The sequence below is a fragment of the Labrus bergylta genome, chromosome 6, assembly GCF_963930695.1.
Source record: "Labrus bergylta chromosome 6, fLabBer1.1, whole genome shotgun sequence".
Classification (NCBI taxonomy): domain Eukaryota; kingdom Metazoa; phylum Chordata; class Actinopteri; order Labriformes; family Labridae; genus Labrus; species Labrus bergylta.
The window spans coordinates 6,786,586-6,803,526 of NC_089200.1; the positions used below are offsets into that span (position 1 = coordinate 6,786,586).

At 42.0% G+C, this 16,941-nt stretch overlaps 1 protein-coding gene across 1 annotated transcript in view; it reads left to right on the forward strand.

Moving 5' to 3' along the window:
* LOC109983837 (collagen alpha-1(XXIV) chain) overlaps window positions 1-16,941 on the forward strand; it is a 94,062-nt gene that overhangs the window by 52,280 nt on the left and 24,841 nt on the right. Inside the window, exons 24-32 of the mRNA XM_065955646.1 lie at window positions 347-391; window positions 3,607-3,660; window positions 4,904-4,957; window positions 7,924-7,977; window positions 8,589-8,642; window positions 11,271-11,324; window positions 11,523-11,567; window positions 13,490-13,534; window positions 16,502-16,555. Of these exons, the coding sequence (XP_065811718.1) occupies window positions 347-391; window positions 3,607-3,660; window positions 4,904-4,957; window positions 7,924-7,977; window positions 8,589-8,642; window positions 11,271-11,324; window positions 11,523-11,567; window positions 13,490-13,534; window positions 16,502-16,555 (459 nt within the window). The remainder of the gene's footprint in view (window positions 1-346; window positions 392-3,606; window positions 3,661-4,903; window positions 4,958-7,923; window positions 7,978-8,588; window positions 8,643-11,270; window positions 11,325-11,522; window positions 11,568-13,489; window positions 13,535-16,501; window positions 16,556-16,941) is intronic.

The following is a 16,941-nucleotide window of genomic DNA, read 5'->3' on the forward strand; positions in this document are numbered from 1 at the left end:
AAGTACGATGTGATTTCAAGATTTTAGGATTCTAAATGACACCGTCATGCTTACCTCTGATTTCCAGCGTCTCCACGTTACTGTGAGCTGAGCCCTAACTGTGTTAAACACATGCTCTTCATTAAGGGAGAGAAAATGTTCTCCCCAGGCTTTCATCACACATACATACCAAGCACACCAATAAGAAGCGAAGCTTTCCAGTCCCACGGAATAAGAGTGTGTGTTCCTTTTTTTTAACACTTGTAATATCCTGATTGGGGAGCCAGCTGCAGGGTAGAACGGTGACAGACATCTCTCTAATTGCAGGAAGCTAACCCGCACACTGTTTGATGTGTTCTGCTTGCAGGGAGAGAAAGGGGACATGGGAAACATTGGAAAACCTGGACCACAAGTAAGTTGCTATCTCACTTGTAAAGTACAGTACTGTTATTAACTAACAACCACCATGCTGTGCAATAGCAGCTTCTCATTAAGTCCTCTTTAAGGGTGTTAATGTGGAGCCTGTGCTGCGGTTTTAATTGGTTCCACTTCCTGTCTTTAAAGCATTTACAGTACATTTAAAAATACATTTTCCCAGCATATTAAGATACTGATGCAATTCATCTCTATGAATGAATATTTTGGAGGACATTAAAGAAGTATTTCCTGATGTCTTACTGTTTTCCTGACCTACTTTCAATGTTAAGACAATTTGGATCATCTCCCAGAATCACAGTTCGTTTGGTCATCGTGAAATTGGCAGAGCAACACAGCAGAAAAAAAAGAAGAAAAGGAGAGTAATATGAGATCTTCGGTGAAGTCACCGTGTTTGGGTTTCACAGTTTTCTAAAGCTCAGGGCTGCTAAAGTGTTTTTTTTGCCAAAGTATCTGCTGCATGTTGTCAAAGTTCAATAACTGTGGAATCTCTGGTCAGATTATTTGTAATTATAATTAACGTATGAACTGCAAAATTACAGTTGCAGATGCTGCCTGTCCGTTTCATACTTCATTAATACTTTGTACCCAAAACAAATATCTCAAAAGAAATTGTCTTCTTTTGCAAAATCCTCAGACGCACAAAACTCTCTGAACATCCAAACTATGTCCGTCCTTTCCGGAGGCCCCCATAATGTTAATATTTGCATTCTGTGCATAGTGGAGGCAACCAAGCGGGCCGTGTTGGACTGTGTTTCTGCAGCGCACATATGAGAGGGATTAAGCACTCACTGCGTAGAGAGAGCTTTGAAGCCTAGGAGGAGCCGTGGGGCTATGCAGAGGAAATAAAAAAACAACAACTCTAAAACATATGGAGGCTCTAATGAATTGCATGACATCACTTTTCCAAATAAGTTAGTTGTGTAAGAATCTGAGAAAAAAGACTGTTATCTAGTAACAGGTTAACCCAGGGGTGCCTGTCTTTTCTGAGCCACCCCTGTATCACCATGTGGCCTCCCATAAAATGTCTCTCAAGTGAAATTTTACTAGAGGTTTTTTTCAGTGTGGTAGATTTGAGCCAATTTAGATTTGCTGCTGAGTGCTCCCCCTTTAGTCCACAACTACTAAAACATGTCGCAGCCGTCAATTACCAAAGGCAGCCACAGGCGTGCATGATATGCAGTTCATATGTCAACTTATTGCTTTGATTTTCATGTCAGTGACTCACTTAACCTTAATACTCTTAGTTGACTGCAGCTGTATTTCTTCCCAAACGTAAGGTTAATGGGTATACCAGTACTTTTTGTAACCCTGGCTTTGACTCCGAAACCAGATCTGCCTTTAAAACAGAACGGTAAAAAGCGCCGGTGTCACATGGAAACCACTTTGAAACCATTTCCTTCTGTTAGGTGATACCGGGGTACCACATTGTCCCACTTCTTGTCCCAATTAAGGGATTTGAGGTCAATTTAAAGCTCTTGTTCCAAAGCCTGCAGGCTGCATCCCTCAGAAAACACTCTGCTACTAATCTATCACTTAAACGCTCGACTTGCCTCCAACAGGATAAAAACCCTAGAGGTGATGAGTAACAATTTGAGGCTGTTTTTTTTTTTTTTTTCTTTGCTGAGTTAGGGACGAGCCAATGGAACAAAATGTCACTGTGTTCATGTAAACAGTTTGTTATGTGTCTTTTTCAGTGTCTCGCCTACTTTGTCCTTCTGTCACTTTAGTTTTCCATTCCTTACTGACGTTCCTTCCTTCCTTTCCCTTACTCTCTGGTCACATGGCGTGATACAGAAAAAGGTTACAGAGGAATAAAAACTAAATGCCAGGATGTAAACTATATGATTATGTGCTCAAAGTAAAGAATAGCAGTCATATAGAATCTGTGCAACCTGTTAAGTACGTGAATGGATCAGGAAAGACGGAAATGCAGCAACTGGAAATTGGCACTCAGATCCAGAGGCAGCCGCAGTCTGACCGCGCTGGCTTTTGTGGTCGACGCTTAAGTGAGACCATGGTCTGAACTTGGGCCAATCACATGAATTATTGCAACAACAGTATGATTGAGTTTAGGTCAGATGTCCTGGTAGTTTACAGTGTCCTAGTGGCTTTCTGCATGTGCTGTGGTGTAACATACGAGCAGTATTGTGGCTTCGGTTCAGAGGGTGTTACCTACATTTTGTCAGACTTTTATAATATTCACTCCAAAGTTTTCTTTAAATTCTTCTAGAAAAACAGACACGTAAAGGTTTTGAAACATAAAACTGCCCTTTCTTTTTCCATATGTGTAACCTCAATGTGACACATAACAAGGTAAACCTCTTGTAAAAGGACATAGCTGCTCCACAAGTTTCACTAAGGGGGTCTGGATTGTCTAGCGGGGAGACTGGCACTGGTCCAAACCACAACCCCTGTCCCAGACGACAGATCTGGTAGTGGTTATGCTCCTCTGATAACTCTCACATTAACATAGAGGTGTGTTTTGCACATGAGGACCTCTTTGCTGCACAGTTATCTTTTTTTTTTTTTTAAGATCATCTGTGTCAAGTTTCTGTTCACTGTGAAATAATCATGCCCCCTATTAAGTCCCTATCATCACAAAAACATGTGTACTTGCTTTTCCCCCACCAGACAACATGGTTTTGTTCCAAGACTCACAAAAGCTTTAGATACATCTCAAGGTTACGAACATTCAAGTTCTTGTTTACATTTTGGTGGATGATCAAATCCATATGGAGTTTTCTAAACGGATCTTAGGAGAAGAAAAAGTGCGCCATAGTTACTCGCCTCTGTGTCGTCTTGATTTTTTTTCTCGCTGTTTACTCAAGCATGAATACATTTACACTTTGTCATACTCGAAAGATTAAGGACAACCGTGAGAAATTGAGGACATTTTTAATAATTAAAACAAGCTGTTTTTTTAAGCATTAGTTATTTTGTTTAAATAACTCTTCAGGGGTGAGGATAAATGTTTCCTCCATGGACTTGAAGCAGCTTTTGTTTTGTCCCCTGAAGCATTATTGTTATCTACAGCCTATAGCATTGTAGGTTTCATACCAGGTTTGAAAATAACTCTTAAATGAATGAAGAAGTCCACACACACTCACATTCTCTGTTTTTTTAAACAATATGCCTCTTTTTTCCTCTCTCATCTTTCCTCTCTTTTACTCTCCACCTCCCCTCTCGAAGGGTCCGCTAGGCCTGATCGGGATAGCTGGAGTGATGGGAGTTCCGGGTGAAAAGGTAAGCAGTGTGTTTCTCTATCATTAGTCTGTCAGTCAGCATCAGCTGGGTTGCTTGTCAGTCGCAGACCCCTGTAATTTGGGGGTTGGGCTAAGCAGCCCATGGCTTGAGGCCCTTAGAAAGCGCCCCCCCCCCCCCCCCCTGAAAAAATGCTTAGAGAGGCACTCACCACTCTCACATCGACAACAATAACAAACATTGTCAATGCAGCGACACCATTCATGTGTCCTGTCGCTCCTCCTTCAAGATGGGAAATTCATATTTAATAGCTGACAAATCCATTTAGACAAATTGGAAAAATGACTGTCATCTACATTAAGATATTAATATATCTTAATGTATTCATCAAATACATGAAGACTTATAAAACATAAGTAAAGGCATAGATCCACACAGGTGTAGGTTGTATATGAATCATTTTGATGCTGCAAGCTGTAGAGGCCTGAGGCTCTCTTCATGTTTGTCTTTAGTTGCTTCTCGGATTAAAAGTAAATATTAAAAGTGATCCCTGCAACAAAATCAAGTAAATAATTGTCCAACCAGTCCATGTATTAATTATCAAAGTCCTCCAGTCTGCTACATAGCTCTATTCTTCCCTCCTTCTGTATATAGAAAAACGTGCCCCTCTTCATTCCTATCCAGACGCCCCCTGTGTGTCAGAACATGTTCTTGTGATGGGAAGCCGTCTGCTTGTCAAACTCTTGCTTTCCCTCCGCCCTGCCTCCCCCCTTGTTCACTCTGTCAGCACCAGCCATACCCTGACAGCCCACAAATTCCTTTCACAAGATAGATCAATTCAATTCCCCTTTTCTCCAGATTAAGACTCGTGTTTCCAATACAGAGCACTCAAACTATTCTGCTCAGCGTCCGATAGAAGTGCACAGAAGAGCTTGCACAGTCATGAATGCAGCACAGTTCAAGAAAGGATTAAGTATCACTGACACAAGAGTTAGGGAGTTTAGATGTGGGAGGCCCAGGAAGCTTTACAGCGCACACACAGAGTTACCTTTGCTTTTAACACACTGTGCAGAGTGCCACCAACCGGGGTTTTCAAAGTACCTGCTCACCACTCAACCAGCTGTCACTCAAACGGCCTGTGTTTAAGAAGCAGCTCTCCAGTTTCATTGCTCTTTATTAGGAAAAAGACTATGTGAGAGGTTTTTTTTTTTTCTGTGTTTAGGTTTTCAGGTCAGAGTTAAATGATCTGCTCTCTCTTTCTGTCTTACTGTTTTTTTTCCCCCAGGGCGATAGAGGACCAGCGGGTCCAACAGGTCCAGTCGGGGAGAAGGGGCCAAGGGTAAGTACAGTCCCTCAGGAAATACTGCAGAGTCCTGCTTCTTGTCTGAAAGTTGGTTCACTCCAGACCCATGTGCATTTTATACTAAATGTTTCCAAAGAAAACTGCAAAAGCTCCGACAGCCTACCTAGAGGGCGAACACTTGGTATAGAAAACGAATGACTTTGGATGATTAATTCAAAACCGAATCGACTGAAGTGAAGCAGCTCTGGCTGTATAGTCACAAAGCTTTGTTCATGGAAATGAAAGCAGACTCTTCAGACCTAAAAGCATCCAGACTCCTCAGTCTTGAGGTTCTTTTTTAAGCTCTGTGTAAAATTCAACCATAGCTAATTTGTCTTCCCACATTGATGTTAAGGATCAAAAACATCCTTTTTACTTTCTTTTTTTTGTAGTACTGCTAAAGGACTTTTTTTAAATGTCTTTGTTGTCTGTGATGTCTCTATTCAGTCTTAAATTATTACATCTGTAATAGAGCTACAACTAAAGCAAAGGGTGGTTTATTCTGCTCCATCCAGGGGTGTGTCCAGACTTCATCCAGGGGCGTGTCCAGACTTATTTGATTGGGGTGGCCCGATTGGCGCTCTGATTTAAGCACGGTGGCATATAGTTTATATGCACACCAGAATGAAATAATTGAATTAATGTACCTTTCTATCTGCATTAATCATATCTCCTTTAAGGTTAACAAGAGAATGACATCATGTCAATCTTCTGAGCTTGAGTCTTTAAGGTTAAAAGAAGATGTGTGTCCAAAGTCACAATTTAAAGTTCCAAAACTACATTCATTGCCAATGTGACTGAAATATAGTGAGTTAGTTTATTGCAGGTTTGACATGATGCAAAAGTTTGAAAGCACATTATTGATAGACTCATTCCTTTCCTACGCTCCAATCTTATGAAATCGGTTTGCAAAGTATTGATTTTCAATTTAAAGTACTCAAAATGCTGCAATGACACGTCAAGAAAACTACACAACATGAACACTTAATTGAAAGTGAAGTGAAGTGCCTCTGAATCGGCAAAAAGCCAATCTTAGTTTAGGATTTTTGGAGTGGCATCTGGGGGTGGCCAATCAGATTTCAAGGGGGCCCATGCCAGTCCTAGCCACCCTTCTGGACACGCCCCTGGCTTCATCTGCCTGAAGAACTGAATAAGCGGCTAGTCAGATTAAATAGCTCCTGCTTTCACTTTGTGACAGTTAAGATCTCTAATGGTGTATGATCCCATCTCATTCACAGGTGTGGTTTGGAGTGGTACATTTTTGACAGCAATGTGATTATTTTCAAAATTGTTATTTGGAGGTTAATTAATTAAGACTGTACATATTTTAGAGACTCAACTCAATGACCAAGTGGAGTGGACTTATCTTTTACTAAACAATCCTTGCACACACCTGAACACAGTAAAGACTAAGAATAGATCTTTCTGAAGGAGTGTATTCTCGTTGTCTTACCTCAATCAATTCAATGTGATGTTTGATTTGATAACAGTTTGGCAGTGCAGGTTAATAACAGGGATTCCCATATCACTATTGATGCAGCTTATTGGTCGGATTCTTCAACAGGTCTGATGAGTTTTATGATTGACTGTGTAAATGTGAGGCCCACAAGTTTTCAGAGTTGTGAAAAAAAGTGTGCACTGTTTTACTGTTTAGTTTAATGTGCAAGCGTTGTGCACAGCTCTATTGTTATTTTAACATTGGATATTTGCCCTTGGTAACAGACGTGCTGCTTGGTTGTAGCTCTCGTGCGTATAGCGTCAAAGATATGGTATTCCTGGAATGTAGGCTCATGTTCCACAGAAAGATGTTTCAGCATATTGCTGGTGTTCCCACCCTTCTTGAGAATATCACTTTTTGAAGACATTACACATAGCTCTATTGTCATCTTTTTTTTCCTGCTCTTTGTGCTACGACTGCAGATTTTTGCAAGTTTTGCTTGGCATGACAGACTGTCAGAAAAAAAAACACGCACCAGTAATAGGAATTGAGGAGTTCAGATGCATTCAATTTGGACAGTTTGGAGCTCGATTCACATCCCTATTTGGCCTGCATCCCTCCCTGTCCTGGGGCCTTGGAGGAAATCCATGCTTGTGGCTTAGGGCCCAAGTCCTGACCTATCTGGCTTGCAGACTGGCTAGCAAGGCTGACTGTTTGGCTGGCTGGAGGAAAGGATGACTAATTTGGTGGCTGGATGGCTAAATAGTTAAATGATTGAATCATTACTTGTGTGAGTGCTTGTTTGACTGCGAGTGTGATTTTGTGACTTCTGTAAGGCGCTCTGATGATCTGTGTGAAGCAGTTTGAGTTATGATGCAGCCTCGTTAATGAGGGGTGGCACTTCTTTTAACATATTTATTGTGCCCATTTTTGCCTTTATTAGGTTGGACAGCTGGAGAGAGACATGAAATGTGGGGAGGAGAGAGTGGGTGATGAAATGCATCAAAGGGCTGAGGTTGGATTCAAACCCACGGGCCACTGGGAGAAGGACTATATCCTGTGCACACGGGGCACGCAAAATAACCACTAGGCTGTCCGGCGCGTCAGGATGGCACTTCTTTAGGCTGTTTCAGTTTAAAAAGCGTTTGCAGGGATTCTCTTTTCCTGGCAAATCTTAACCACATTCGTCTTGACCGGCTCTGTTTGCTATCGTGGTTTAATTCCCCTTATAGTCAATAACAGATCGAGAATCGGTGGTGAAAAGAGCTGTGGCATCCAGCTATTCTGCCCTCTTTGAAAATGAAACACAGTTTTGATCTTAATCCTTCTCGGTCACACATGTAACAGCCTTTATTGCACAGCCCTGCTCTGCTAATCATTGTTAAAATGTACAAATGCTACAATGTGTGTTTGATCTGTATAACGACGACAGCTCCCACTTCTGATGTAGCAGATGCCGACAACAGTGACATGGTTTCTTGACCACTTTGTTCTAAGCTGTCTCTTATTTCTGTTTCCATGTAAGGGCTATCCAGGGTTGCCAGGAAGTCCAGGGGACATCGGCATGCAAGGTGCATCTGTAAGTGTTCCACACGACCATCTGCATTATGTCAGCGTAAACACTGATTCTCTGAAACTGGTTTACCATTTTAACCCCCCCCCACACACACACACACACACACACACACACACACTTTGTTTATATTCTCCTTTGGTTAACTTCCTCTACAGAACTCTCTTCTTGTCTCTTGCTTACTCTGCATTTTGCATCGAGTCACGCACAGATCGGTGCTTAATGGACTGAGAAGCTTGCATGCGCCGACTGACTCCCATCTTCTCCACTCAGTGGCTTTGGCTGGATCATGTAAACGCTTAAAATTGCGAGATGAACTTGGGACTGCAAAACTGATTTAGCGGAATGTTCTCTTTTCTGTAAACACCTTCAAATTTAAAGGGCTGATTTGGTGTATCAGATGTCCAGTTCCCACAATTTAGTCTGGACCTGTGTAAACAGTCTGTCTTCACCGTCTGATTCTGCAAGAGTTCTGCGAAAGCATTTGCAGGATATTCACAAGGTTTACATGACAAGTGAAAAGATGCAGCGAGATGTCTTGTTATGCCTGGTTGTTTGTTGTATTCGCACTGTCTGGTCTTACGATTTCTGTCTTCTATCTTTTTTTGTCCTCACAGGGTCCACAGGGGCAGAGGGGCATTCCTGGCATCGCCGGGCCAAAGGGCAGAAGGGTAAGAGCTGTCTGAAATATTTTGGGCATTACAAATGTCTGAGCGTACTTCGACTAAACCATGCAAACTTCCCTTATCCGAGCCTTGGTTTGTCTGTTTCACATCACATCTCCATTCTCATAAACTGGAGGTGAAAGCAATTAAAAAAACATGTGTTTGTCCTTCCACTTGGGCCGGGCTTCTTTGTAGGGGCTTTTACAACTGTTTCATTGGCCCCATGACTCTCATTGGTGGAAGACGTTATGGTAATGTCAAACGGACATGGTTGTCGTGATACTGGTGAGACACCGGGTGGCTGAGAGGGGAATGACACCTTCAGTTGAAGAGGAAATTAATCATTATGATGGTGATTGTGGTCGGACCTCGAGGAGCTGTTGAACATTTCAACAGTAATAACTGAGGAACTGAGTGGAGCAGAGTCAAACAAACAAGAGCACATTTGCCTTCAGTTTATCTAAACTTTCTGGAGTCAGAACTCAAAGGGACTATATCTGAGTTTTATTGGTGTATATATTTGTAGTGATCAATTTTCTTTCTCAATAATACTTTTCACAGACTTTCAAAGTTAGTGCGAACACATGTTCTTCTTGTCAGCTCTTCCTGACTGATTATGTGGTCTGCATTTCAACCAGGTTTCATCTGATAGAAAACATTGTTGAGCTGCTGTGTACGAGGTTTTTGTGAGGCGTTCAGGTCCTCTTATTATGCTGCAGGACTCTGAGATTGTCAGTTTCTCTTTTGTCCACCAGTTAAGGAATCATTGTTTCCTCTGCAGCAGCACACTCTGGGAGGTCCTCGTAGTTTAGCCGTTAATTTACTGTAAATCTTTCCTAAACTGAGGGGTTTGCTTGTGCTTCACGCCTCTGCCGTGGCTAAAGCGCTCAAGTTGAATACTTTCAACCAATACAAAAAAAAATGTACAGGAAAAGCTCAAGAGCCAAATGATTACGACATAATACCGAACAACTGCTCACACTTAATCAATCATCCACACTTGACTTCCTTTAATCTTTTGTTTACTTCCTTTTCTCCTTTTTGAAATTTTGCCAAGCGACACATATGGCTGCACTTAAAATGCAGCGGCTTGTGTTGTTTATTGTAATCTATACACGCGTGACTTTGTGGTTGCATTTCCTGCATCGCTGAGTCACCAGGACCAGAGAAAAGTGCGAAAGCTAATCCTTTGAATCCTCATACTAGCTATACTGGATGAGCTTTTTGGAAGACATATAGAACATAGACATGCATCCTTCTCAACACTATGGTTAGTCAAGAAGGATTTCCCCTACAGTGGGATGCATCATTAAGAAAGCAAAACACAGCTGCTACACCACTTGTGTCTGTTTACCAGCTGATGAATAAATAAAAAAAAAAAAAAACATATCCTGGAGCTTGCTAATGTTGTGTGCAACTGCCTTTATTGACGCACCGCTGCACCAGCTCCAAAGCTAGTGATGGTCTTGGACTAACAGGAAGTGCGTCTTCTGAGTTATGAATAACTTCTCTCAGATTGAATCTATTTTGTTTTGAATCTTCTCCATTTGAATTATGACTCAGTGATGTGTGGAGACACAATCTGACTTTGTACCTATACTGTACTTACACCTGACATTTGGGTATTAGTCAATACTGACTACTGATCAGAAACCAGGGCTTAATTACAAAGTTGTGTGAACTCACTGAATGAGGAGGCAAATGGGAGTATTCTTTATGTTACCCAAATTTGGCCAAGTTAAACCCAAGTTAAAAAAATGTATCCACAGATAAAAATGTTGCAAAATGTTATCTATTATTATAAATAATAAAACAGTTTACTGGTCTATAATCTTGATAATGAACAAAAGATGCAATAGCAACGCATTCAAAGGCAACAACAAACCTGTTTAGGAATGCTAAGTTGAGGATTAAAAAAAAGTAAAGTCATTAAATCGTAACTACTGCAAACAAACTTGTCAGGGTAACTAAGCGATCTATGTTAGTGATGGTGATGAATGTATTAAATCAGTGTCTTGACTATCCCTGTTTACTAAATGAAAGGATTCAGCTGACAGAGACAAAGATGGAACACAGGGTGCAGAAACAATGCTCACCTCGAAAAAAAAAACTTAAACACAGATAATACTCTGCAATTAAAAAATCAAGATCGCAAAGAAAGATGAGCTACAGGAAGGAACAAAGGGAGCGACAGATAAAGCTGAGGTTGTCTGCCTGGAAGCTTTAAAAGGTGGACAGAGCGACCTGAGAGGGACGGGAGAGACTACCGACTGGAAGCCAGAGGCTCGGGCACGGCAAAGTGGGAGCAGATAGAGATCCACTAAAGGTAGAAAATATAAGAGAGGAGAGACAAGATGGGACTGAAAGATAGGATAGAAACCTCTGAGGGAGTGGAAAGGGAAGAAAAAGGGTGTGTGGATGTATTCAAAGATCTTTATCAGTCACCATGCCTGTGTGGTGGTGCCACAATGCCCAGAAACTTTTGGAATGTTTGTGGGAGTGGCATGCTGAATCCACTGAGACTGCTGTGCACGTGGTAACTACAGTATGATGCTTTGATGCTTGAAGTCTTCCTGTGCTGCGTTGTCTTTATTGAGTGATGTTTAAAGGTGTCTCTTTGCTGCTGTCTCATAGGGGCCCCAGGGTCCAGATGGCCCACTAGGAGAACCAGGCCCCGAGGGCACCAAGGTAAACCATGCATGCCACCCTGATGAAAAACATTGACATGTGACTATGGCATCATGAAAATATACTCCTGCATGTGATATGAACAGTATTACAGCTGGAACAAATACCTTCTTGACTTTTTATATTTGTGACGGTCATGGATGGTTCATTAGATTTCCCTCCCTGTATTTTTAAAACGCATCATTTGGTTCCTTGCAGGGTGAAAGGGGAGACATCGGACATAAAGGAGAGCCTGGATTTATTGTAAGTAGTTCCTGAAATGAACATGGGAGGATCACATTTGACACAGTTTTCAACACTTCCTGAATGGTTATGATGATGTAAATGTTTGATGTCGTGCACGTTTCAGGATGGGAAGGCTTCAGGCTCTTGAGAAAATGAGAAGGCACATTTATTAGCCTCTTCCTCCATCCTCAGCTGAGATAACCATTATTATCATGGTTGTAGGGTTTCATCTCCTTTGGAAGATGCACACTGACCTCACGGAAAAGACTGAACCACATCATTACCCGGTATCTAATGTAACCCTGAGGCCTCTGTACACGCTCTCATCAGCTGTTAGTTGCAGAGTGGGCCTTTGTCTTTTTTTGCCTCACCATCTAATTATACCAACAGGAAGTTATTATGGAAGGCTCTGAGCTTTTAAAGAGGAAAGCTGAGCTACATCTGATGATGTGTGCAGGATGAACTTTGTATCTTCTTCTAACCAGCTTCAGGTGTGCATTGTTTCTATAGAAGAAATCAAGGACGATCTCTGTTTATCCAAATAGGAAGATCTGCAAACACAATATAGGTTTGTACATGTTGTGTGGATATATCAGGTTTCTCTTGAGTAAGTAAGTCATTAATGAAGAGTGTAGTTAAAGAGCAATAGTCTTTGTAATTGATAAAGGTTACATCATCACTGATGTAGAAGTGAAGCAGCCCCGTGTCCACCTAGTGTTTTTTTTCCGAGCGCCAGCGTCTTTTTTCAATTGTCTTCAAGGAGAGAGCGTTCGCAGCAGAAAGCGGCTGTCTGGAGAAAAATTGCAGTGCCCAGCGTCTTTTTTTTCTGCTCCATCTTTTTGTGCGGCTGCTCGGAGAGCTCAAGTTAAAGAGGTCATATTCTGCCCTTTTTGGGGTTTGTATATTTAATCTATGTACCTACTAAAGTATGTTCACAATAACTAAAGTTATAAAAAAGTGTCTGTTTTCATGAACTGCCGCTCCATGCACCGGCTCGCTTCTGACTCTCTCTCTAAGGCTCTGAAGTGCCCACGTTCAGAGTCCCCACGTGTGCCAAGTCCGATCTGATTGGTCGGCTTGTCGGCTCTTCCGTAATTGGTCAGTCGCTCAGCACAGTTCTCGGAAATGTCACGCCCCTTTTACCATATTTAGAATGCAGCCACTTTGGCTCCGAGGGGAGCATAAACATTAGCACTGTAGCACTACTGTGCTACCGCAGGCTACGGCATATCGTGGGCGTGCTACAGAAGTTAACGGGCGTGCAACATGAGCTGCTGGACTTGCCACAACGAGCCAATGGGCTTCGATCAGTGATCTCACACTGACAAGACATCACACTGACAAATTTTTATCGAGGGGGGCTCGAACCGAGCGTTACATGCAGCTAATGCTACAGCTAATAGGAGGACTTAGGAGAAGCTGCGTTTCAGCAGACTTTGAATTTTTGCACATAGATGTGCCCAAACATGCACAGGACACTTGGAAAACACACTAAAGAGCATATAAAACCAGAAAAAGCATAATATGGGACCTTTATAAATCGTTCAAGTTTTCATGATATTCCCCGTAGTTTTGCCGCCTACAGATTGTGTCTTGTACCCACATAGTCGTGTCGGTCATACAGCGGCTGTTGTCAACAGACTGTTGTCATAGAGACAGGACAGACGTTCAGCGCTTTTCTTCTCAACACTTAATGCGAGCACTCCCGAACGCACAGCCAGCGCTTTTTCTGCCCGGGAAAAACGCTAAGTGGGAAAGGGGGCCTGAGGTGACTAATCAAGGAAGACATTCATCTCCCTCAGGCAGACGTGTCGTGGTGTTATGTTAGGGTCAAACCCAGTACAGACTAACACACAATGTGTTCCTACATCTTTCTTTAAATAAATCGGAATTACTCTGATTGATTGTTAATCGTTTAACAAAATCATTCTGTGTTAAAGGGCAAGGCTGGAAGTCCAGGAGAAAGGGGCCCTGCAGGAAAAGCTGTAAGTAATGTTCAACTTGTCTCTCTCAAAGCTTTCATTTCCCTCCTAACTCAAGCGAAACCTTTCACCGTGGCTACAGGAGGAAACACAGACTCGTTAAAACAAAAAACTCTCCACATCCTCTTTTCACCTGTAATATGTATAATTATGGTTTGAAGAGTGTGCTCCAATAAAGTCACCCCAGAGGAAGTTGTCCAAGTTTAAAGAAGCTGCTGAGCAGTGTTTCCTGACTCGTATTTAAAACACATGTACAGGTAAATCCTCCTCACTCGTGGTGTGTGTTGGTGGGAACTTTCACCTCATCATAGAGATGCAGTATACAGTCGTACACTTCCATATTTTGTGAGGTTAACAGTTAACATTGTTTATGTTTATTGTTTATGTGTTTGGAGCAGGATGGTGCACAGTTTAAAGTTGGTGTCCTCTGGTGGAGAAGTGATGTAATAGAGCATCAGTACTAGCGCACATCCTGCTGACAAGTTGTGCTTCTCATGTCTCTTATTTTCTGTTTCCTCGCTCCTTGCTCCTCTCTTCAACCTGAAGTCGTTCTGTGCTGCCATATTAAAGGAAGTCTCTTATTTTTAGTTTCCTCGCTCCTTGTTTCCTCCCTCGTTGCTCCTCGCTCCTCGCATCCTCCCTCTTTGCTTCTCACTCCTCGCTCTTCGTTTCTCGCTCCTCACTCCTCACTCCTCACTCCTCACTCCTCATTCATCCCTCATCCCTCCTCCCTCCTGGCTCCTTGCTCCTTGCTCCTCACTCATCTCTCCTCACTCCTCCCTCCTCCCTATTTGCTCCTCGCGCCTCACTTTTCCCTCCTCGCTCGTTGCTCCTCTAGTCTAGAAGTACTTCTCTAGTCTCTTATTTCACCACGGAGGAGCAAGGATAAAGATAAAGATAAACTTTATTGATCCCCCATGAGGGAAATTTTTGTATTACAGCAGCTCAAGAAAAGGATGGCTGGAGGAAACAAGTCTAAAGGGCGAGGATTGAGGAAACATGAGAGCAGCCATGCCCACATGTGCTAGTAGCACTATATTTCATGCTAGTCCATGATATCAGCCAGAGGATTGATTGGCTAGGCTCTTCTGTAAGATGAGACGTTACTGTAACAAACCCCTCAGGAGAAACGTTCTTCTATCAGCAGCTATGAGTGATACTATGTACGCTGTAGGACACAAAGAAAACCACTTTCTCAAACCACAGTGTTCTGTTTTTTTGGGGGGGGTTTTTACCATTAGGAAAATGAAAAATGTTAGTTTTCAAATGTGTTGGAGCTGTGAGAGGATAAAATAATTTATGTTCCACAGATGGTGAAAACATGTAAACAAAAACAGATCATAACCAGATTCCATGTTGATCGTTGAGTCTTCTTTCTTTTTATCTACTGAGAGTTTCTGCAAATTGTTTCATCTGTTTGTGGCAGGATTTACACAAGACGATCACCAGTCAAAGAAAAGCTGTATCACCTACATGATTAAGCATTGTGGGAATCTGTTGTTTGGCTCTGTCATGATTTCCACTGATGAATGGGCTTCATGTGCTGGTGCTTTGGGTTGTGTATAACTTTTGTACAAAGTTATACACAACCCTTTTAACTCACAAGTAATCCTTGACATCTGGCTGTTTGATCCTTAAAGTGATTGATGATAAAAAAAAAAAAAGGACATGGACATCACACCAATCTCACTTTTAAATCTTACCCCACAAATGTTTCAGGCAGCTTCAACGACTATGGAGTGCCTCCCTCGCCATTAGGAAGTTCACACATGACATTTTTGGGTTGCTTTTAGTCGACGTGCAGCCTCGTGTTCTCACTCTCACATGTACAAACACACACGTCCATGCACACCTGAAAGCATCAACACACACACACACATGCTTAGGACAAGTTGCGACCTGTCCTCCATCAGCATATCTGCTGTCCACCTCTGGACTCAGAGCGCCATCTTGTGTTCGATCAAATCTTCCCCCCTAAACTATTTATGAATAGCTCCTCAAAGTTTTTTTTTTTATATGCCATGAATTCCCAAACTTATGTTCTCCTCAGTGAAATCAGAGCCAGTTAATCTCAATGTTAATATTTGTAATCGATTGGATTATGTCAAATCATTGCTCATTACTAAATCTTCTCGATCAGATCATTTGAATCCTTTAGTTTGCAGCTCTAGTTTTCTTCTTTTGAGTCCCACACAGTAGTGAATATCAGTCAGTGTTTGATTATGATGAGTAATGTTTTACTGGTTCACCAGATATCATATGTCCCACCAGACCCTGCCACACTCGCTCCACTGATCGTCTGTTGCTTCAAGTCCTGCAAGTTTTCTCTCAACTTGGAAAATCAGCATCTAGCTTTTGTGCTCAAAAAATGAAGAATCATTTACAAGCCATTCTCAAGACTGACACTCTTGTTTCTCTTGGACAAATGAAGACACTGATCTCAAACCACTTGACCACAGTGTGCGATTGTTTTTTACTGAGAATCATCCTGACCTGTCTTTGTTGTTGTATTTTGCGCCCTCTGTTTCGAGGCTCAAATACGGGTATGAAGCGAAATGAAATCATTCAAAACCAATTTATTTCAAGGTTTTCTTTGGTCGAGGCTCCTGAATCCATTCCGTATCTGTCACTGAACTTAAGTGTATTAACTCAAAGCTTGGCCAGCAAGCAAGCAAGACATTAAAACAGACCGTTTTAAAATGAGGGTTTCATGTGTACACTTGGCAAAGACAGTTCCTGGACGACAACAAAGGGATCCAAAGATTACAGGAAATCAGAGTGTCTGCATTATATCTGTCGACATCAGGCAGCCCAGAAAAGGCTGAGTCATCATGTTCGCGGTTGCCTTACTAATAATGACGATAATGATGATTAGAGGAACGTTTTCCGTGGCCACGTTTTTTCTCCTGCTCGTTTCCTCTCGTTTCATAAGTGGATGTCTGAGTGTGATGCCTGTGTGTGTGCTTCCAGGGTAAACCAGGTATCGCTGGCAGCGGCGGAGAGAGAGGAGCCCACGGTGAACCAGTAAGTCTGCTGTCCATATTTATTTATCTTCTCAGGAAAGTGCAAACCAAAACCCACTCATTGGGAAACCTATAATGACTGTGGAAAATATCTGCAGAATCACGATTGCTCATGAACCTTTCCCAAGAAAGAAGCTGTCAGGATTTCACATTTTTAAATCAACACATCAGAAGAGAGGGGAGAGATGGAATCATTTCGTTTTATTCTTTCTCCCTCTAATTCACTCACACCTTAAAGCATCATAGCTCGTGTCTCCCTTCTCGGATTCCCCTCGGAGTTCTTGATTTTCCTGGAAATCAACGGGGACCCCTCAGGGAAATAACCAATGTCAAACAATCAGATATAAATATTTCTTTGGTAGGAAGGTTTTAATAAGGCCGAGGTTT